The 23,219-nt window shown below is 39.6% G+C and overlaps 1 protein-coding gene across 1 annotated transcript in view; it reads left to right on the forward strand.

The window, feature by feature from the left end:
- The window catches only part of DOCK8 (dedicator of cytokinesis 8), a 95,766-nt gene that overhangs the window by 37,052 nt on the left and 35,495 nt on the right, over positions 1 to 23,219 (forward strand). The window contains exons 14-25 of the mRNA XM_014965122.1: positions 416 to 578; positions 9,402 to 9,519; positions 11,294 to 11,364; positions 12,023 to 12,161; positions 13,595 to 13,696; positions 14,473 to 14,568; positions 15,651 to 15,885; positions 16,801 to 16,965; positions 18,708 to 18,883; positions 20,641 to 20,736; positions 22,046 to 22,141; positions 22,910 to 23,059. Of these exons, the coding sequence (XP_014820608.1) occupies positions 416 to 578; positions 9,402 to 9,519; positions 11,294 to 11,364; positions 12,023 to 12,161; positions 13,595 to 13,696; positions 14,473 to 14,568; positions 15,651 to 15,885; positions 16,801 to 16,965; positions 18,708 to 18,883; positions 20,641 to 20,736; positions 22,046 to 22,141; positions 22,910 to 23,059 (1,607 nt within the window). The remainder of the gene's footprint in view (positions 1 to 415; positions 579 to 9,401; positions 9,520 to 11,293; positions 11,365 to 12,022; positions 12,162 to 13,594; positions 13,697 to 14,472; positions 14,569 to 15,650; positions 15,886 to 16,800; positions 16,966 to 18,707; positions 18,884 to 20,640; positions 20,737 to 22,045; positions 22,142 to 22,909; positions 23,060 to 23,219) is intronic.

Consider the following 23,219-nt stretch of genomic DNA (forward strand, 5'->3'; position numbering starts at 1 on the left):
GGCTTTCCTGGTGGGTGGTGTCTACTTTGGCAGACATTAACCAGAGCAGAATCTGAGTGGGGGGAGTGAAAGATAACTGCAGTAGACAGCAGCCCTTTTTTATTTATCCTCCAGACAAATTTTGTATTATTTGTGTGTGAAAGATACTAGAACATCAGCCCAGCATATAGTATTCCTCCTTTCTTTCCTGTAGACACAAAGAGCTATATATTGGCCGGATGTGTAGGCTAGTTACTTCTTGTGCATTTTTGGACACCTATTGCTTTCATTCTCATGCAGCCTTAAAGCCAAAGATTCGGTTCCTATTTCTGCACTGTTGCTATGTAACCTCATACATTGTTTTCATTTCTGTTTTATTATGCCTTTCTTATTTTTTATATTTTTGCTGAGATTTTGTGATTATGTTTTTTTAAAGGAACACTTAAACTGGAGATTTCCCCAGCTCCAGAAAACCTTGGTTATTGTCTGACACCAGAATTACTACCAGTGAAGCCATTTCCAGAAAACCGTAATCGTCCTCACAAGGAGATTTTGGAATTCCCAATTAGAGAAGTATATGTTCCCCATACTATTTATAGGTAAGAAATAACATATATTTTTTAAATTCTTATGATCCAGTTTCAAAAATAATTGTGATTTAATTTTTTTTTTCAGATATAGAAACTAAAAATATTTTTTTAAATGTTAAAAATTATGCATTAGGTTGATGATTTAATCTTACTAGCCATTACAAGATAAAACACTTGCAGGATGTTCTATAGTGTATTTACTATGCTAATTATGTTGTCCTTTGAAAATTTTTCTAAATGTCAAAAAAACCCGAACAGCTCTCATTGACTTGGCACGTACATAGATCTTTCCTTTTCTGTGTTGTTTTTTTTTTTTTTCGCAGAAGATCTCGTTATAATTTTAGTAAGTTTTAGTAAACGTTTGTGCTGGGTGGTTTCCACTGTTAATTTGAGTCATCCGAGCATTTGAGGAAGTAACATGTTGCTCTGCGTACTTTTTCACCATGAACAAGGACTCTAGGCTATGTTGTTTCTTTTCTTAAATCTGTTTTATTCCGGATGTTTCAAGGAGACCACAGTGTTCATTAGCATGCAGCTGAGCAATTCCCATAATCTCATTGTGGTCTAGCACATCTGGGTCTCTAAGAAGAAATGAGTATCAAAAGAATGGGCTTCAACATGTTTGTGTAGCACAGTAGTGCTAATGAACAGTGATATTGGTAATAGCTGACTATCAGTAAGTCAAAATGGGTGTACCACAGCATCATAGATACAGAAATACTAGCTTTCATGTAACCATTGTGTTAGTGATGGCATGGAAGTAAAGAAGAATGCTTCTTAAAACAGTAGTTGATGCTATTCTAAGGCACTTTTTTGATGCCCGAAACGGTAGGTAGGTACTGAATTGCATTAGTGGCAAAGATGTGACTATCAGTGAGGAATCACAGAAAGAAGAACCTGAATAAAGGGATGCAAAGCTTATTCAATTCTTGCAGCAGAGCTTACCAAAGAGCCCGCTCTCCCCCACACGCACCTGATCCACCCCAGCAGGGGAGAAGGGAAGGGCAAGATTTGTGGTTCAGTACAACTCAGAACTGCAAGGGTGATCCCAAGGAGTTGCTTCACACCTTCATGGGAACCTGGAGAGCCAGTGTGGCTGTTGGTGACACCTGGATTTGGGTCTCAGCTTTTAGGGAAAGTAAAAAGAGGAAGTGGCATCTTATCTTATAGTAACAACTTGTCATGTGGTGTCAGCAGGAAAATGAGCGAGTAAGCCAGTTTGGGTAGACCCTCATTAGAAGTTTTGGAGGAGTTATTCCTGGGCTGTGTCATGAATACGTGGTACTCAAACTCCTGAGGGCAGTTTCTTTGAGGTCTTGGCACCAGAATGCTAAAATTCAGAGTATTGTAGTACTTCTGTCTTCTGTGCATAGCAAAGATAGAAATGCATGTCTTTTTTGGGGGAGGAGGGGGCATCCCATTTTTAGGGGGTTTATGCAGACATTTCTATAGGGGAAGTAGTTTTTACACAATTAAAAGTGCAAATGTAAATGAACTTGAGTAATGACACCTTTTTTTTTTTTTTTTAATGTAAAAATAAGACGGAATTTTAGCTTTTCTATTCATTGCCTGGCCCCAGTAAGGAGTAGCATGTGCCAACTGCGGTGTGCAGCCTGGTACTGTCTAAAGGTTTACTTTTGAAAAGCATTAGCAATGGCTGTGTTGCTGAGCTAGAAAGAGTTGAGCACAGAACGTTCTCTCTTTAGTTCTCACCAAGGTAAACTCCTGCAGCCAGACATCATGAATATCAAAGCTACCTTGCTGAAAATTAATTTTATGTGTCTCCTGAAGCAAGTTTGGGTGTCTCCAGACAGCGTTCTTCAATTGCTAGGATGTCTGCGTTGAATACATACACCCACATTAGAAGAAATTCTTGCTATAGCTCAACTGTTACACTCTTTGTGCCAAGAGTTCACAGCCAGCATGCTTAGTATCTACAGGATTTTTGCGCTCCGTTTTGAATTTCACTCTAGGTAAAAGTCATGTTAACAAAGCAAAGTAGGATCTGTCTGGCCTAACTTGTAATAATGAAGAGAATATCTATGAAGAATGTTCGCCTTCATTAATTTTACCTTAATTAATGAATCAATGGTGATGACACAACTAACATACTATAAGTATTATTATGCTCTAAACTGGAAACTCAGTTAATAATCAAATCAAACCCTAAAAGCAATTAGTTAGATACACTGGAGAAATGGTGAAAATAATGCAGAAATGCTAGGTCATGTTTCAACTGCCTTGTGACAACAAACACATTTGGAGCAAGAAAGGGGAGTTGCCAACTGAAATTGTTAATGAACTCCAGCAGTAGTTCTCCATAAAGTCAGAAGAGGCAGCTTTGCAAAGATTATGAAATGGCAGAGTCTAGAATTTGGTGGGGTCCAGGAAGTAACATATGTGTTTGCGTGGTGCCATTGAAAGCACCGCCTTTTCCCTACAAGCCGGAATCGCCCTGAGACGCTTTTGCCACACGATCATGCCAGTGCTCCGTTTGGTGAGCAAAAGTGTAGTTAGGGAATGTAGGCCAATGTATTTGCTTAATTTAACTGCCATGCAGTTTTTCTTGCTTAGTTCTCCATATGGTGAATAGTATTTTGAGCCTGAGATTAGACTAGCCTATGCAAAGTAACTCTGAATTTGAATAGAGCCAGATATTAAGTGTTTCATGCTATTTTATGCTCTTTCCTCTAGTCTAAAAAGTAGAACCATGCTGTTTTAATTAAGCAATGTGCTAGCATTTAGTCATAACTGAGTATCACGGCCTGCTAGTGTGTTACAAGTGATTTAATGTTTTCTAGTATTTGATTCGAAGTCCACAAACCAACTTTTTACCAGTGCTATAGATTTAGATACTAAAAGAATGAAAAATGGATAAAATAATTACCTGTTTTCTGTTAACGTTACCATGAACGTAAGAGAGGATTACATATAGAAACGGACTTAGATATGGGAAGGAAAACTTACAAAAATACAGTCTGATACACTCTTACTGGCATAATAATACCACTACACATGTCCAGACAAAGATTAATGAAGCATCTAGCTTCAGTTTTTCTCCTGAATGTTTAAAAGAAATGCAAAGACCTTGTTTACTTGTGTTGGTTTGGGTTTTTTTGCCAACGTAACGTATTTTAAAGGAAAAATTTTTTTGTTTTGTTTTTTTTTGTTTTTTTTTTTTTTGTTTTTTTTTTTTTTGTTTTTTTTTTTTTTGTTTTTTTTTTTTTTGTTTTTTTTTTTTTTGTTTTTTTTTTTTTTGTTTTTTTTTTTTTTGTTTTTTTTTTTTTTGTTTTTTTTTTTAAATAATAACTTTTTACTTTGTGGTAGTAGAAGCAGTCTTCTGTTATAGTCTTTGAACTTAGCTCTTGCTAGTTTTTATACTAGTGTAATGCCATTATTTTAAATGATGCTGTTTCTGATTTATGCCAGAGAAATCAGCCAGCCCCTTTCGTTCTGCACTGTGAAATTGAGCACTTCTTTTTGTTGTGTACCTACATTTCTTTAATAAAAATAGTTCCCTGAAAATGTCAAAACATTCCAAGATTTATTTCTTTCAATACCCTTCTATTCTTAATAGGAAAAATCATATAATTTAAAGATTGTTTATCATTTTATTTTCTCATGAAATATAAATGAAAATGATGCTGCTTACTGCCACTATGAAATGTTGGTGCTAAGGAAGAGGGATTTGTCCCATCGCTTCAGCAGTAACTCAGCTTAACCAGGCACAGGAAGGCCAGTCTTCACTAGGGGAAGTGCCTAACACATAGGGGACTTTTAGAGGGAGCAGGGCAAAAAAACTTTACTTTGCTGGTTTGTTGCATTTAACTGCAAACCACTTGGCACGGTGCTTAGACTTGCTGTAGTCTGCAGTGTCACCTGGAGGCCTTCTTCTTTGGTGGTAATTATTCTTACCCCATCCTTGCCTAGTTTTGAGTGAGGAAAGAGAGTTGGCGTATGATGGTCTGTTATTCCTGTCACTGCCATGACAGCGTTATCTGCTCCTTTCTGCCTCTCTGCCGGTGGGATCCGGAGAGAGCACAGTAGTCCTGTGCATCTTCTACATGGCCATTGCTCTAGCTTTGTGCCAGTTGGAGATGCTGGCGCTTCTTATTTCTTTTTCGGAGTAAATGAAGTGGAGATTAGTATTACACTGTTGTGCACAGTTAGAGGAAATAGCTTAAGCTAGCTACTACAGTTTCAGACAGAGATGTGAGCGTGTCCTGATTTATTCTGCTCCTTAGTACACATGATTTTGTCCCAAAGCAAATAGCTGTCTGCTCTTTTCCAAGCTCCATAATCTTTCCTGGTTCATCTACTATACTACCTCAGCAGTAAGAGGTTTCATGGAAGGTTTCCTAATTTTTCTTTGTTACTCAGTTAAAAATGACATCGTCAAATACTGCATAACAAAGCAGAAACAATGAAAACAAAAACTTCACAAACAGGATTCTGTGGGTGCACGCACTCCCATAGCATCTTCTTTGCCACAGTGCTTTCAAATGAGGTATTACACCTGACTCCTCATAACAAACTTCATTAATTATGGAACACAGGCAGAGAAGAAAACATGCCACCATGGCATGATGATCTCTGTGTAGTCACTGTGTGGAGACTCTGAATAAAATATGGATTTGTCTAAAATTTCCAATGAAAACAAATCTTTTAAAGAAATGTGTAATTATTCTTTAAAAGAATAATCTTGTAAATGGTATCACTATTTCTTTTCCTGTAGGATGTAGAGATAAAAGCACTTCATTATCAAGCTCAATATCTTATCAGAAAAACTGTACTGCTCATTGCTCATTATCATTAGCAGTCAGTGCAACACTAAACGCTCACCTTTCTCTCAAGAAAGAATCTATGACTGAAACACAAAAGGCGTAAGAAGTGTGAGGGGCCTACCTTTCCAGATGGTTTTGAATGAAAGCACCTTCTTCACTGATTTGTTTTTGCTGCAGCTCCACTTCAGCAGGCTGTGGCTCATGCCTTGGTCTTGCATGAATGTCTTAAGAGAAAAAATGAAGCTATTCTGATCACTGACACTGCCCCTGGTTAGGTAGTAGGGTCCTGAATATTGTTCTTTTGTAAAGAGCTCCTACTCAGGTCTCTTAGAATCAAAACATTCCTTCGGAAGCCTGCAGATCTTTTTGTTAACCTCAGAACACTGTTCTTTCTCCTTTAAACCATTTGTCTGCTTTTCACTGAAATGAAAATGCTCCAATAACTTTATCCAAGAGTTGTTAAAAGTGCTAGATTGCTGGTAGTAGTGGGTGGCTTCCATTTTGGTAAGAAAGATGGCTTCAGCTTTGGTCTGCAGGGCACTGAGAGGACATCAATTTTCTCACTGGGCTGCTTCTTTTTTCCTTTTGCTTGATAAATTGTTACTTTGAGGTGTACAGTTTAGGGAAAAGACATCACTCACAGTATAGCTTTCACCTTCCCAGGTCAGGATGGGAGAGTATGTAAATGCATCAGTGAGACAATTAAAACAATTCCAGGTTCCAACTCTTGACTTCTAGCTGCATAGATCTTCCATGCTGCTGAAACCAATGTCATTCACTGAAGTTTTTAAGCATTTTCAGCTGAAATTTCAGAAGCGCATAGTGCCTGTGGAAATGTCATTTGAATCTGCAGAAATCTGGTCTTTTGAGTCAGCCTTCCACTCAGTTCTTGTGGTGACATTTTTTTTGTGTTGACTAAACCTTTAAGGTTTTCACACCAGTGCTAATGGACAGAACAAAGTGACAATCATGCTCAGCCTAAATTTAATGAGGATCTGACCACTGACTCTTTAGATGATTCATAATTTTAACAACATGAAAAAAATCATTCAAACTCTTATCCAGATTATCTATACAAATATACAGAATATATGACACATATGCATTTTCTTGAAGGCAACATGTTAAAGTTGCATCGTTGTGCTATTTGTTCTAAACGGGTTTCCATCTTTGGCAAAGTGTTTGTGATTTACATTATAATCTTAAACCATTTTTTTCTGAAGATTCCCTGCCCACCCCAACAAAGGTGTACAGGAGTCATCAAAGATTGAAAATTATAGCTAACGGGTGTATCAGCTTTTATTTCCAGTAACATAAGTATCAAATGGCAATGCTAACCTTTCCACCACTGTTCACCTAGAGAACATTTGTGGTTTTTATCTGTAGTGACTAATATTGTTTTTTGCTATATATGGCATTCTTGTCACAGTCACCAATGAACATGCCTAACATGCCTAATACTCATTAGACGTTTGAGGTGTACTTGTTGACACCTCACACGTTGTGTAATTTAGCAAGGAAAAGGATTTTATTATGCCATACATATGTACAAACAATAATTACAAACAGGGAATATTCAATGAGAAGGGCCACAGTCTTGAAAGATTTTACTTCAACAGAAGATAGGTCTGCATTGCTATGGGAAGGGGTCAAATCACCAATGCTAAGTCCAATGAAAGTGTAAGAAGGTCAGAAAATTCAAATGGGAATTGCTGCATGGCATTCTGTGTCATGCTAGGTGGACCCTTAGCTTTCCCAGCAAGTGACTGATTCTGAAATAGCCTCTTATCTTATTGTCCCTTGCTGGGTCAGTCTACAACCCAGAGAAGCTGTCTGCATTTGTACTTCACTCAGGACTCTACCATCCTGTGGAACTCTGGTGTCAGTGAAGCTGGGGACTCTGCCATCGCTTTTGTAGACCCATACTAAATAGCTCTTTTGCGTTTTGTAAGCCCATCTGACTGTATCTGGAGGTAGAGCCCTGCACTTTGGGTAGGGGGAGTGAGGGAAAAAGTTTAGTCATACTGACCGGAAGTAGTTGCTGTGGCATGTTGTTTGAGTATTTCTGTCCAGCACAGAGCCTCAAGGGAGATATGATGCCTCCTGGAGCTCACCATGTCCTTATGGGCGTGCTAACTGTCCTGTTATTTAAAAGACACCAGTATGTGCTGGTCTGACATCCCTGCTAACTGCAATGTGGAAGTGCTCCTTATGGTTACTTTCTCTCAGGCTTCTGGAGAATACAGATCTGGCAGGCAGTAGCACTAATACAGTGGTCAGCAATGGGTCTACAATTCATACCTGTGTTAAGGAACCTCTTTTGATCATCTCTCCACCTTCCTGCTTTAGAAAATCGGTCCTGCTTTAGAAAATCAGTCATCACTTTCATCTGTGCAGGATACCCAGAGTCAGTATTTGCCTCTGTTCTTCCTCAGTGCTGATGGTTTTAATACACATGTAAGCAAGATCCCTAAAACTGCTTGAGCATAAATGGCACAAGCTTTAGCTCTTCAGTACAGTACTTGCTGGAATAATGCTTCCTTGGTTGTGTAGTCAGCAGAGAGCTCTCTGTTTGTGATTTTACATATCTTTCATCTCAAGTCATATCTAAATGTAAAATCCAGTGCTCAGGGACATTATATGGATTTGTGACATCTTCTGCTGGGCTGCAGATAAATGAAGCAATGACTGGATTATGCAGCCTCTCCTACATGTAGTTCTTCACCTCTGGCAGATGTAATATTGATAATAGCCTTCATTTAATATGTCATTCCCACCAGGCATAATTCAGTGGAGGTTACCGATATATTTCTCTTTTCACTTAGCTTTTCCTAATATCATCTTGGTGAGAATTTGGTAGAGCAGAAATTGCATTTAAGAAGGCAAGGAAGAAAATGCATTAGTGTGGCTATCAGGAGTACTATTCTGCACAAAGGGAAAAGCAAGTTACATGCTAGTTTGTTTGCTAAGGCATGCCATGGCCCATGTAGCATGTGTTGGCTAGGAAAGTAGGTTGGACTGTAGCTGAAGAGTAGTGTCACACCATGGCAATGAAGAGAAGCAACCACAGTTTTCTAGATCTTGGGATACAACAAGTGGAAGATGGACTGTCTGACTTAATGACAACATTCTCCAAATCTGCTCCATGTTTTCGGATGACAGTGGTGCTGAGGAAATAGCTGTGATAAGCTAGGATTTTGTGTGTAGCTTCTGGCTGTTGCAAACAAAAGGAAGGCATGAAATCCCATGAGTAGTCCCATGAGTAGAAGCCAGGATGTTTCCACCAGCATCAGTCTTATTCCTTAGCATTTTGACTCTTCTACCACAGTTGTTGGGTTTTGAAGCTGGAAGATCACCTATGCTGCCAAATTCCCCACAGAAATTAAAGGTAATTTTTAAGTTTAGTGGTCTGCCCATATAAAGAAGCTAGTAAACAGCAAAGTATGCTGTATTTTAGGGCATTATTCATATTCATTACTAAAAGATTCTATTTCTAGAATTACAGTCCAAAATTTCTTCATTTTATTTACTCTGCTTCATTGATGCTGCCTTTTGATTTGCATAATCTAGAAATATGTATCATTTTGTTGCTATAACCTAGGAAAGTATGAACTTCAGTTGTTGATTTTATTTGCTGGTTTATTTGGTTTTTTCACCTCTGAGTCGTTCCTTACCCCTTCCAAAACCTGATTCTTCACTGCTTTCTTGAGAGATTCCTGCTTTTCGATACATCAAAGACTACATTCATACTTTTGTAACTGGGAATTGCTTTTTTTTTTAAAAAAAAAAAAGAGAGTTAGGAAGACTGCCTTCTCAAAGACACAGCTTACTGTATGAGAAACCTTAAATATAGGATGTTCTATGTGTCATGGCAAGGATTTATCTTTTCTTTGTGAATTTCTGAAATGGAGTTCTCACAAAGCTTTCACTTACTAGGTGGAATTGAAGGACAGGGAGAGGAATCAGCAAAATCCTAGCTTGTGCACTTCATTTTGAAATGCAAATGCTTGCCATTTACCCATTTTATTTTTCCTTTTCTTTCTTCCAGAAATCTCCTTTATGTTTACCCTCAGAGGCTGAATTTTGCTAACCGACCAGCTTCTGCAAGAAACATTACCATCAAGATCCAGTTCATGTGTGGCGAAGACCCATCCTGTGCAATGCCGGTAAAAAATGCTGACTTTGGCTTATGTGCACTCCTGACAAACCTCTGAAGAGATAACTCAGTGTTTACTTCCATCACCACAGTTTCTAGTGGGATCTTAGGAAGCCTAATGTCAGAGAGGTAGTTAAGCTTGTCATTCTCATCAGAAAGCAGAGCTGGAGTCCTTACTCACAACAGGACAGACTTGTCACTCGAGTGGAAAAGAGGCATATTACTCCCTCTTATCAAAGTCTTCCTACCTTATTTTCAGAAGAGCGACATCATATTAAATCAATGCTGTGTTGGAAACTCTAATGGTAATATTCACAGAGCTTCAGAGACCTTTAAAGAAAGATGTAGTCTACCTTCCAGTTTAACTCCTCTGCATGCACTATGTGTGCACAAGTACTCAAGTTTAACACTGGAAGTTAGAAGTTAGGATCTTTATTGCCTGAATCTGACTGGATGCAAAATCATGCAGCTTAGATTCAGATGTTCAGTTTGAAGTATTCTAACCCAGACATCTGCTTCAGCGTGAATTTTTGGGGAAATTTTCAGATAGCATAATTGGCTATTTAAGAATGACATAGGGATAAAATCTTTTGTGATTTTATGTTTTAGAGGGGGGAAAATGAGTGGAAATATTACTTGGAGGAACTTTAATCCAACAATATTTTTGAGCAAGAACTGACACCTGACCAGCTTTTATCAGTGTGCTGACACTGCACAGCGCATACTTTGCAGCCTTACTCCACGAGAGCTCTGGAATTGAAATCAGAGCATCAGCACCATGTTTGCTTCCAGAGCTGGAGCTATGCCATGTGAACGTAACACAGTCATCTACATGATACTGCATTGTTGGTTTGATTAAGCTCTGTCCGTATTATAGTCAGGTTTTGACAAATGTTTAGGACAGTCACAGCTCATCTGGCATTCCTCACCATTGTGGGAGTGCTTCATCTCTATATATATGGACTTGTGCTGTACAGATATCCTTGTCTAAGCTCACATCCCAGGGCTTCCTTTAAAGTTACTGGATTCCAGGACTTTACCATGAAGCTGTGTCTGAAATGAGGGAAGCAAATCAATCCCTAAAAATGCCTATTTCTCTTTATTGATTGTAAATGAACTTTGGACCTCTAAAGTAAGGTGAGATGGATCTCACCCTAAATCATAGAATGGTTAGAGTTGGAAGGGACTGTAAAGATCATCTAGTTCCAAACCCTCTGCCACAGGCGGGGACACCTCCACTAGACCAGGTTGCTCAAAGCCCCGTCCAGCCTGGCCTTGAACATTTCTAGGGATGGGGCATCCACAGCTTCCCTGAGTAACCTCTTCCAGTGTCTTGCCACACTCACAGGACAGAATTTCTTCTTAATATCAAATCTAAATCTACCCTCTTTCAGTTCAAAACTGCTAAATGAGCAGGCTACAACTGTAAAACAAACTTCTAAAAATAATTTCAATTTAACTTTTTTGCATTTACTTAAAGGCAATATGACAATCTGACAAAAGGCTTACCATAACTTAATTCCTAACTTTCTGTGCATGACTGGAAAATGTGGTGTGGGGTAGTCAATGGCTCCAGAAATCATCTTTTGCTCCATTTTCCTGGTGTTTTACCCTGAATAGCATGTAGGGAAGATGTTCGGTAATAAGACATTTGTGTTAACGTGCTAAGATAAAACTGAAGAGTCATTTTCAACCGACAGATACTGTCTTAAATTTTTTACAAGATTATGACAATTAAATGCTTTAGACCTGACTGCTGTTACTTTCTTTTCTTCTCAATGTAGGTAATTTTTGGGAAATCTTCAGGTCCAGAATTTGTGCAAGAAATATATACAGCTATCACATATCATAATAAGTGAGTATTGTTACTATTTGTATGACTTGAGAAGTATTAATCATTACTTCTTTACAAAGTTCTTCACCTACATAGTTCATCAAGGAATGCTGGTACTAACTCATTTTAAGCATTTACATTTTACGTGGATTTGTCTTATCTAATTTGGATTGCTACATGCACTTGCATAAGTGGCCATTGAGTAAGCAACCAGTACTTTTCTTGTTTGGAGCTTTTAATAGGTTAGTTGAGAGTATTCCTAATCTGAAGATTGAGAAGCAGGAGCAGGAAGCAGCAGCAGAGCTTTGTAACAGCATTCACTTTGATGAATTCACAGATCCAAAAGAGCTAACGGGATGTTCTCATTCTCCTTATGTGACCTTGGCTTTTAGAATTTACACATTAAATATGCTGGAACCTAGAATTAAGATTGATTTTTTCCTAAAATATAGAGATTGGTGAAAGCTGAAACATTCCATTTGATACCATCTCTGCTTTTCCTCATAAAGTCATAGATGGTTCATAAATATAGCTGTGTATGTATGTATGTTGTTTAACTTGGCTCCGAGGCTGTTTTCAGATTTATACAATTCTTATAACTTAGAAGCACCTAGAAGCCTAGTGGCAAATTTGCCTGGATCTGTCTCTAACTAACATTGACTTTTTTTTTTTTTAACAGGTCCCCTGACTTTTATGAAGAAGTGAAAATTAAGCTGCCAGCAAAACTCACAGAAAAACACCATCTATTGTTCACATTCTACCACATCAGCTGCCAGCCCAAGCAAGGAGCATCTGTGGAAACCGCCATCGGATATTCAGTAAGTTCTGTGTAATATATAAGAGTGTGTGTATGTATCTACATTCCATGCAAACAGATTCTTGGCCTGTCAAAAATTTTGTCATACATTCCTTTTGTGGTTATGGTAATACATCAAAAACAGGAGAAGGTCTTAATTCATAGGAACCAGATGCAACTTGCGCTGTGTTACATCCTCATCTTATAATTTTACATTGTTAAGTGTCTTTGAAGTTGATGAATTCATCTGACACAACTGAAGTTACATGTGCACCTAACTATTTGCAACCTCGGTGCTTTGTACTGTATCGCCTAATTCTGTTAGATTCTATTTATCACGAAAAAAGCCCTAAACAATATGCAATTACAATTACTTACTGTTATCTAACATGTTCATACATGGGGTAACAACTAATATAATATTTTAAAATAGTTTTTTATGGCATATCATTTATGGTCTTAAGTGTGTTTTACCTGCATCAACATTACAAAACAGAAAGAATCTAGAAGGTAAAATTTAATTCTCTTGCATTTGTTATATTCATGTTGAGACTAGCATGTTACAACTTGAGAAATACACATTGTAGCGTAGTCTCTTCGACCTTACTCTTTATCAGTTGATAGTTTTAACTGGAGATACTTTAAAATAAGAGGAAAATGAAAATGCAGATGATGATAACACTTCAAATTTGGAAATGTCTTGGCGCTATAGTCAGCAGCTGAGATGTGTGGCCAGACAAGTGCTTTCCATGTGTTCCTGCTACAAAGTTTGTATTTGTTTTTGATCCCAGTACTGAGAATCCTTTTAAATGGGCTTTCTTTTATGGACAGATATAGTCCCACCAATGTCAGTGGGATTGGTAAGAAATAAATTAGTTGGTAGTTCAGGAGCAAGATTCGACATAGGTGAGGACTTAATTTTCAAGCTTTTGTTCGCCTAAAACCAAAATGTTTCTGCCCTGTGATACTCAAATGCACAGCCTCTTTCAGACTTGAATAGGATTAAAATCAGGTGTGTCCAAGTATCAATACAGAGTTACGATGAGTCATTCTGGCCTTAATCTTCATGGTGACCGTGACCAGGATGTTCAATTTATCCTTAGCAACACTTTAATTCTATTGTTTTTCTTCAGTTTATTCAAGATACATAATTTTAAAAATAAAAATGTGGACTTTACTAAATGCTTCTGGTAGGATTTATTAGAAAAATATGTGTCACGCATGAAAAGCACTGTGTTTTCTTCAAAAGGGATGGTTTGTAAAGCAGTCTTCTACATTTTTCTACAGTAGCCATCAGTGAATTTAAAATGCAAAGAAATTACTGTTGAATGGGTTAGAGCAGAGAAGCTTGGGTCAATATCTCATTTGTTGTTTTGTTGACTGTACATAACAAATTAGATAAATAACCCTAATCATATATAGTCATGAATATTGTTGTGTTTTCATTTGTTTCAGTGGCTGCCAATTCTATTAAATGATCGTCTGCAAACTGGATGTTATTGTCTTCCTGTTGCATTAGATAAGCTGCCTTTCCACTATTCAATTCACTCTCCTGAGGTAACAAAGGAAATTATGAAAAGATAATGTTTTCCTAATGTAGAAGATCAGCTTGAGTGTTTTACTAACTGACATTGCTGTCTGCTTGTAGACAATGCCTCTTCTTTTTATTTTAAAAGGGAAAATCTCTGGAGAAGAATGTTGTTATTATTATCACTGGTGGTATTATTATTTTATATTTTTATACTGTGGTTTTTCACTGTAGTTATCCAAGCAAATCCTTGTAAATTGTCTAATCAGGGCTACATTTGTTTAGAGGGTGTCAAGTCAATAATTTGCTTTCTTCCATAGGATGATTTGCTCATTTTTTGTGGCTGTGTAGGAAAGCAAGGAAAAATTGAGTCAGGTGCTGCTACTGGAGGACAAAACTGTGCCCTCTGAGTAAATATGCCAAGTAGGAAACTTCCAGATGGTTAAAACTCCACAAAAATCACCATGGAGTGCCCTTGGCAGTGCTTCTACTGGGAAGTTCTTACTTTAAAAATATCCCATCGGAAGATGTATATTTGTACTGTCTTAGCACAGGCAGTACAAATCCAGCAGAAGTGCTCCTAATTTTTCTCTTCAATGTATCAACTGCTCTCCATCTAGTCTCTGAGAACAAGCAGGTGTCTAGCTGTGGTCCTCTGTATAGCACTGAATTTGGATATCTAAAATGAAGTGAATATCTAAAATGAAGTGAATATCTCAAATACCCTATAGCCCCCATGTAAACAGAATTTCTGTTTGATTGTTAAAAGGAAGATGGTGATTCCCATATTTTTTTTCCACCACAGAAAGTTCCATCTCAGACACCACCTATTAAGTGGGTTGAAGGACACAAGGGTGTTTTTGGCATTGAAGTGCAAGCTGTTTCATCTGTTCACACTCAGGTAATGCATCAGAAGCAACACACAGCTGCAGTTTCATTTCAAAGAGAATTCACATGTCCAGGCCAACTTAGGATGTTTATGAAATAGAGGTGTTTAAGCCTGCATAGGTTTAAAACCAACTAACAGTTACGGAAATGACCTCAGTGAACAAAACCCATTGGTGAAGTGAAATCTATTGGTACAAGTGAACAAATGAGCACTCTCCACAACAAGTCACATCAAGCAATAGGTGTATTCTCGGCTTAGTGAGGGTTTGCTTAGGCTGTGTTTTAAGGGCTCTGGCAGGGCACAATGCCAGTTTCTGCAGTCTGCATTTCTGTTCTGCAAGGCTAGTTCAGACAATGTGTCTACATCTGCAGAGACATAGCACATCCCTTTAGGCCTTTTAGGGACCGTTTATACTGTGAGAATGCTTTAGGCAGGTCAGCTGTCAAGGCCATGTGGTGTGGGGACACAAGCTTAGCGCTGAATGAGAACTCTACGATTCTAGTCCTTTAAATCTGATATCAAATTGGAGCTTCACTGATTTTATTGAGTTTGAGGCAGAGCAGTTTTATTTTGCTTCTGCTGCTTTACACTGTCTCCTACCCATCATCCTGTTCAAGTTAACCCATGTGGCCATGTCCTAACAACTGAAGGCCTTGTGTCTGAAGCAGGTCCATCACCCTTTGCAGCTTGCTTTGTAAATACAAGTAGGGCATGCTCATAAGGCACACAAGCTGTATGTAGCTGGAACTTAGGTCTTGGTGGCAGAGGGATTATAAACCTATGATATAACAGGGTTTTATCAGGGAGATATTTTCATGCAATGAAAATATGCACTTTAGTAAGGGCTTTGATTCTCCTGCTTTTAAACTGATCTAATCAGAGTCTGATTTTAAGCCCAATGAAAAGGAACAAACAAAGGAACAAGTTGTGACAGCTGCTTTACAAATTGGTCTCTAGGGCTAACCACCACTGCAAGCCAGAAGGGTGAAAATATTTTCTGTCATCCCATCAGGTGGGACAATCAGGCTCTGTTTACCTAGCAGCAGCCTGACTTGACAGCAACTTTGTTAACTGTGAGTGCACTGTATTTGCAGGACAATCACCTGGAGAAGTTCTTCACACTGTGCCATTCTCTGGAAAGTCAAGTGACATTCCCCATTCGACTGATGGACCAGAAGATTACAGAGGCTGCACTGGAACATGAATTGAAACTCAGCATTATCTGTTTGAATTCTTCACGCCTTGAACCTCTTGTCTTGTTTTTACATTTGGTACTAGATAAGCTTTTCCAGCTGGCTGTACAGCCCATGGTCATAGCTGGCCAGACAGGTATTTACTGCATGGATTTGGAGTGGTAGTGTAAGCAATCTAGAGATGTGGGGGAAATGATTGCTACATATCTAGGCTCAGATTTAGTCTTTGGAGCACTCTACTTCTAACAAGTTGCGCCTCTTAAGACACAGTTTCACTGCAAATTTAATCAGGTTTAACTGAGTTCCTGCCTTCTCCCCTTTCTTCCTACATATAAGGCTCTCAAACGCTGATTGGGAGGTACATCAAATTGTAGAAATTTACTTCTCTGGAAATATAAGAAAGTGAGTTGTGGTTTAGCTTTGGTATTCAGTTGTTTTGCAGATAAAACACCAGCAAAATCATTTATCCCACAGCTAAGGTAGCCTCTGCTCCGATGTGTTTAGACAGAATTGGGTGAGCACAAAAACAGAGAGGACACAGTAACACGCACAGATTTTTCTGTTACTGAGGCCACCAGTTGCCAGTTAACATATATTAACTCTGTAGGGAAGGCATACTTGGAGACAGTGGCGTAATTTATTTTCTATCAACACTTGTTATCCACTCTGATATTTGTGGAAAATCCTGCTAACTTGTATTTGTCTGTCAGATGGAGAATAATGAGTCTTAGTGTTTTCAAGTAGGTATTTTATAGGAAATACGTGAAGGCTGCTAGAAATGGTAATTAACAGCTACAATCTGTTTTTATGTAGCACGACATGGTGGAGTAGCACCGATTGTGTTGAAAGTCAGTGGGTCTACTGCAGAATGGGTATTGGCCTATGTAGACCTTGGGTCTGGTCAGGTATAGCAGTTGCTGCCTAGAGCTCTGAATTTATTAAGGATTGGATTACAACATGTAGAATTAGCTGTTGTAAGTACCAAGAATGCCCTCGCTTCATTATATTATACCCTTCAGTACTGGGACTAATTCTTGCCTCTGTTTCACAGCCAACTTCTCACAGTTCGCCTTTGAATCTGTGGTTGCAATAGTGAACAGTCTCCACAACAGCAAAGACCTAAGCAAAGACCAGCATGGGAGGAACTGCCTTCTGGCATCTTACGTCTACTATGTATTTCGTCTGCCAGACCCTCAAAGAGAAGTAATCAAACCAGGTAATATTGGTGCAAGGGTTGCAGAGGTATTCTTTTGTCTTGGTACATGCTATTCAGCATGGTGCTTCTGAGAGGAGGACTTAGGGAACTGGCCTATAAAATAACAAACACAACTTCTCGGACACAGACTGTATACAGTTAAGCACAGCACTGGTCAGACATACTGTTTTTGTCAGAGGAAGGTCAGGGAGCTCAGCGCTGCAAAGAGTAACTGGGACTTCTCATAATCTCTATTTCTCAGTCATTCAGTTAAGATCCAGGGTTGGGGTGAGGGGACTCCACAGCTATATGCTATGTAGCTTCATGAAAATGAAAGTGAGAGACATCTCCTAAACTGAGGCTTGCTTTAGAGGCACTTCCTCCAGAAATTGAAATGGCCTTAAGATGCCAATTTCTTACTGGCCTGTACATCACTAAACCACTTTCTGTGAAACCTAACTTACGTCAAGTGGCATACAGCCAAGCTCTGCCAATTTCTCCATCACATTAGGGATGTCATCAGAGGATGAAATCCTGTAAGTTGCCAGCAGATTGAGAAAGGTGATCCTTTTCCTGTATTCAGCACTGGTGAGGCCACATCTGGGGTGCTGTGTCCAGTTCTGTGCTCCTCAGTACAAGACAGACATGGACATACTGGAGAGAGACCAGCTAAGGGCAATGAAGGTGATGAAGGGACTCGAGCATCTGTCCAGTGATGAAAGGCTGAAGGAGATGGGGCTGTTCCACCTGGGATCTTCAATGTATAGAAAGACTTGAAGGGAGGTTACAAAGGAGGCAGAGCCACCATCTTTCCTGGTGCCCAATGACCAGGACAGAAACAAAGGGCACAAACTGAAACAGGAGAAGTTCCCTCTGAACATCAGGAAGCCCTTTTTACTGTGAGGGTGACAAACACTGGCACAGGTTGCCCCAGGAGGTAGTGGAGTCTCTCACCTTGGAGGTATTAGAAAGCTGTCTGGACATGGTCCTGGGAAACTGGCTCTAGGTGGCCCTACTTGAGCAGGGAATTTGGACCAGATGACCCACAGAGGTTCCTTCCAACCTCGACCACTCTGTTATTCAGCTGCAGTCCATAGTCCTAAAGCCAATAGGATTAATTTGATCAATTGCTATGTATTTTCTGACTTGGCACCAAGCAGCTGTGCTATAGGAGCTAAAGATATGTTGGCCCTTTTCTCTTCCAAATATCCATTTAAATGCCCCCTGAGGGACATTTAGTCTGATGTTAAGCTGTGCTAAAATCTCTGAGTTTGCCTACACTTGGAAATTCTTTATCCTGGAAAAATAAGATCTATGGGGAAGCTGAAAACTAGTTAGTCATTTAGTGAAATTCCTGCTGGCAGTGTTCCCTGCTTCCTTGAGTACTTTGAATGTGGTGTTAAATGTTATGTGTTGAAGGTGGTATTTTGTGTTTAGGCCTGTGAATCTTGTCTTGATCTACAGCAAATTAAAAAGAGCTGATGGGAAGAGCATTTGTAATAGTGCTGCTGCTCAGGTAGCCCTGTTAACCTTTTGTTACTACTTGTGCAATTACCCTGTGAGCTGTTGACTCAGAAAACATCTGCACCTTATTCAATGCCTATGTAATTTGTTAAGGAAGGAGTTGGTGGTGGGATTTTCAGGAGCTTTATGCTTTTCAAAATGCTGATGCTATAACAGCAGTTAGCAAAGCTGTCTTGAATTTCATGTATGTCTCATATATATGTTCTTTAGTCTCGGTTCAAACACCTCTCTCTGGGCAGGTGCAGGCAGCAGTGCCGTCTCAACAGAGTCTCGTTATTACACATTTGGACGCACTTCTGCAGTGTCTGTTGGCAGTAAACTCCTGCAAAGCCGAGTGATAAGCTGCAGCAATCCTGACATCGCTGTCACACAAACTGCTACTGATGAGGAGGTGAAAAGCATCATGTCATCCAAGGTGAGAGAATGAACTCAAGTATCTGGAGAATTCTATGGACCAAAACCTAATAATCCTGATTTGTTCCTTGAGGATTGGATTTGCTTCTTGGAAATGCACTGTGTGTATCACCAGAAGCATTTGCTGTTTATCTGATATGGCATAGGTACACACTAAACCACATTGCCAGATTCTGATGTCTCTTACCAGTGAAGAGAGCAGGAAGTAAGAATCCTGTCTCTTGTTTGGGGCTTTGACATTAGAAGACACTGCACAGGGGGATTTGCTTTTTGGATGACATGCCTCACTCTCCTGTGCTTCCTGACATTTAAGTTCACATCTGGTGACATGGGCTGGTCGAGGTTGCACACAGTCAGTGTGAGAAAAGGCTACTGTTGATTACACTGAGAACAGATTCACTTTCTGAAAGGCGTTAAAGAGTTCTCAGAAGGGAAATAGTTTTCCTAAAATAATTTGTTCTTCTTGCTCCTTTTAACTCTTTTTTTTTTTTTATTTTTTTTTTTTTTTTTTAACACAGGGCCTGTTTGGTGCTAAATAGCTTCCTGTTAAAAAAAAAAAAAGCAGGCAATTTATATGACAGCAACCCCATGATTTTATATTGGCTACAGTACAGATGCCATGTGAATATTTTGTAACTGGGTCTTTTCAAATACTTAACCACAGAGTGGAACGCAAGCTTTCTCTTTCTTTTTCGTCTACGACTACATATGCCACCAACAGCTTGGAGGATAGAAAGGATGATGAAGCAAGATTTTGCTTCCCTGACTGGCAGCTGGTCCGCAGTAACCCAGGCTCATCTCACAGCTTTATGAAGGTGGCTGGGCTCAGCTTTCTGGGGAAACCAAAATCTTGAGTGGCCCATTCAGCAGGAGCTGGGAGGCTGTGCCTCAGGCAAAAGGATTTTTCCCTCTGCCAGGAGCCTGCTCCTAGCTGCAGCCCCAGCAGGGCTCCGCAGCAGCCTGTCTGCTGAGCTCTCAACCGTATCCCCCCTCCCCTTCTTTCATTGTTATGTGTCTAAAATATGGCTTCTCAAGCAGGTTATGTTCAGAAACATTTTGAAGTCTTTACTCCATTGGATGATAAGATGCCTCTCCTGTTAAAGTGAGTGGGTGCTTGTCCTGAGCAAATTTAACCAGAACTAGTAAGATATACTGGCTTTGCTGATCTATTTGGTTTATATAGGCATATGTATTTATCCGTAGCAATTTTTAATAATGTAAATTTGAACTCACTAGCCTTGTGAATTTTACTCTCTCTGTGTCCTAAAAAAAAAAAAAGAAACAGAGCTCAAGCCTTTCTTTTTCCCCCCAAATTAATGCAAATATAAAATGTTTGACATTACCGCTTCATCACACTGACAAATGTAGCAGTTTACAATTGGCTACTGCCATGTCACTGCCTTTTAAATTGTCATTACTTTTAATGGAAGGAAGACTCCCAGGTGCTAGTTGATTTCCAATGTAGACCCACCGGATAAACTTAAAGGAGAGTTACCTCGGAAAAGGCGAATTGTAGCGCTTCCGAAACACAGCTGCAGTGCTGAAACTGGACACGTGGTGGCAGTGTTGGCATTGGCGGCTGCAGCCGGAGGGTCTCTGGCCACCGCTGGGAAGGGCGGTGGGAGAAGGGAAGAGCTGAGCTGAACATCTGGGCGTACCTTCCAAAAAACCACCGCTGCGGATTTCTTCTCTGTTAATTAGATCGTTAAGTTATGTATTAACTTATTATTATGTATTTCTTCCGGCTATGCCCTGCAGCCTATGGATCACAGCTCCAGTCGGATGTCTTTCTATGTTGAAGGAACAAATGACATGCCAAGCGTTTGTGCAACCCCAAGACCATCCAATAAAAAGGTACCGTACCACTAAGCGTGAGGGTGCACATTACCTGAGCCTGGAACCTCCTGAGGCAGTGCTGGTAATTAGTGCTTCTAAATGAGGAGGAAAGAGAGAGAGAATAAAATTAACAGACAGTTTTATCAAATAAGGAATTTGTGATGGAATATCAAATCACTGAGTAAATATTACCCAAACTTTTTTTTGCTCCGTAGTCTTTAGATTCTTTTTCAAGGACATATTTAGACAAGTAGTAGCCTGCCTAGATCCTCCCTTTGCTCTCATTCTCAAGGTGTTAGGGCCTCTGTCTTTTTCCACTGCTGTTTACTCTTGGATACCTGCCTTTACATGTTACAGTAAACTGCTTTCAGAAATGTTTGCCATCTCTTTCTTCTATAAAGAATGTTTTTCTTTACCCCTTTTCATAGCTTTTGGAACTAAGAAATTCGTTCCTATCATGAGTATATATTCCCAAAGATCTCTTTAAGAACACTGAAGATACCACATCAATAGATAATTTTTCCAGAGCTGTATCTTGTTTGGCATTGCTGAGCAGCAGTGGCTTTGAATGAAGAAGCAGGGGAAAAATCCTGCAATGAGCAGTTCAGATCTGAGTTACAGTTAAGAAACTCATTTCTTACTCCTGTTTATTGGTTTGATTTCTGACAAAAAACATAGTGGTTTATACCCAATCTGAATATTGGATGGATTAATATGTTCTATTCAATCTAAGTATGCTTAGGAATCTTTATTTTTCTTGTGTCAGGAATAGAAGATAGACATTGCAATACATTTTTAGTCAGATTTTAGTTTGCAAAACGTTTAGATTATTAGGACTGGGCATTTTATGGTCAGATCTGACTGCAAAGAGTATTATCTCCAACTACAAACCTCTGTACAAGCTTTGCTGTGGTTATTGCTACGTCCTTCTCTCCCACCACAGAGACAATCTTACCTTATCTACCTTCTCTTAAAAAACATGGACCTGCTAAATGGAAATGCTTAGGGGTCAATGGGGAAAACAACTGCTCCCTGCCATGCACGCAGCCAATGACCTGAGGATAGCCCAAAGACATTTCCCAGTTTAGTGATCCAGGGACCTGGATCCACAGAAAAATGGGTCCCAAACTCTATTTGCCGTCAGCATGCCTTATATGTCATTTTGTTCAAATCTGCCTTCTCATCTTACTGGGATGTCCACACATCCCTATCCAGCTGCTGACTCTCCAGGATGGGGGAGTTTCCCACAGGGACAAGGGGGGATGTTGAAACTGGAAGATGAGTCAATTGAAAAGCCATTTTCCAACACTCTGTGTTTATTATCTAGCATTTCCACGAGGAGCTAGCACTGCAGATGGTGGTCAGCACAGGAATGGTGAGAGAATCTGTCTTCAAGTATGCCTGGTTCTTCTTTGAGCTCCTGGTAAGATATGACAGTGGTATTTTATAGTAAGTTAATGGTGAAATGGAGCAGGTACTCCAGGCACAGATTTAGTTGGGTGGTGATCTCAGCCTCTGTGTGAAAAGGAGAAGTCCCAAATAATGGAAGCACAACTAAAGAATTCCCCATATTCACCCCCGTTCCTCACTGACAGCCTGGGATGGCAAAGTCCTGCATGAACTACATTCAGAGTAGGTCTACAACTTGCAGAAGGCTGAAAGACGGACATCAAACTGAGACCTTCCTCTTCTGTGAATACCCATTCCTGTCTTTTCCATTTTGTTAATATGGGAGCAGTGACAGGACTACTTAAACTCGCCGTTTCATGGAGTCCTGAGGTGATGGTTGTCAGTCGAAAAAACATACTGATTTCCACTGGCAGCATATAAGCAAACCAGCAGCAGGTCAAGAAATCAGAATTCATTCCAGAAATGTCATTCGTTGTCTATCAACATGAAGAGCAAAATTTGCAAGCAGCAGCATTTCAGAGCTGCAGATGCAAGGGTCTGGGGAGGGTCATTCTGATTTCAGGTGCTGAGAGTGGCCAACTGCATGAACATGAATAGAAATCTGTGTCCGTCTGGGTTTGAGTCTTAGGTTCTCTGTTGTCATTGCATCTCTGAGAAGATGAGAGTGATTACATTCAGGGAAAAACAAGTAGGGAATCTTACTCTCATGGACTAGCTTAAAGCAGTGGTTTTACTTCCAGTTTAGGCATTTTTTTAAATATATTTTTTTTCCGCTTTTCAGATAAAGAGCATGGCTCAGTATGTTCACAACATAGAGAAGCAAGACAACCCCCGAAGAAGCCGATTCTCCGATCGCTTCAAAGATGATATTACCACAATAGTTAGTGTGGTTACTTCAGAGATTGCTGCGCTTTTAGTCAAACCACAGAAGGTAAATGCATGAAATAAGCAGCACGGGTACTTGCTACTCACCCTGCGTTACACTGAGCTGTATTCAATCCCTTTTCAGCTTCAGCAGTGTCACTAGAATTAGGCCAAAACTGAGGCAGTATCCTTACATGGACCTTAGTGAGAGTTGTGGCTGTGCAAGG

This window comes from Calidris pugnax, unplaced genomic scaffold (genome assembly GCF_001431845.1).
Source record: "Calidris pugnax isolate Ruff unplaced genomic scaffold, ASM143184v1 scaffold273, whole genome shotgun sequence".
Lineage (NCBI taxonomy): Eukaryota > Metazoa > Chordata > Aves > Charadriiformes > Scolopacidae > Calidris > Calidris pugnax.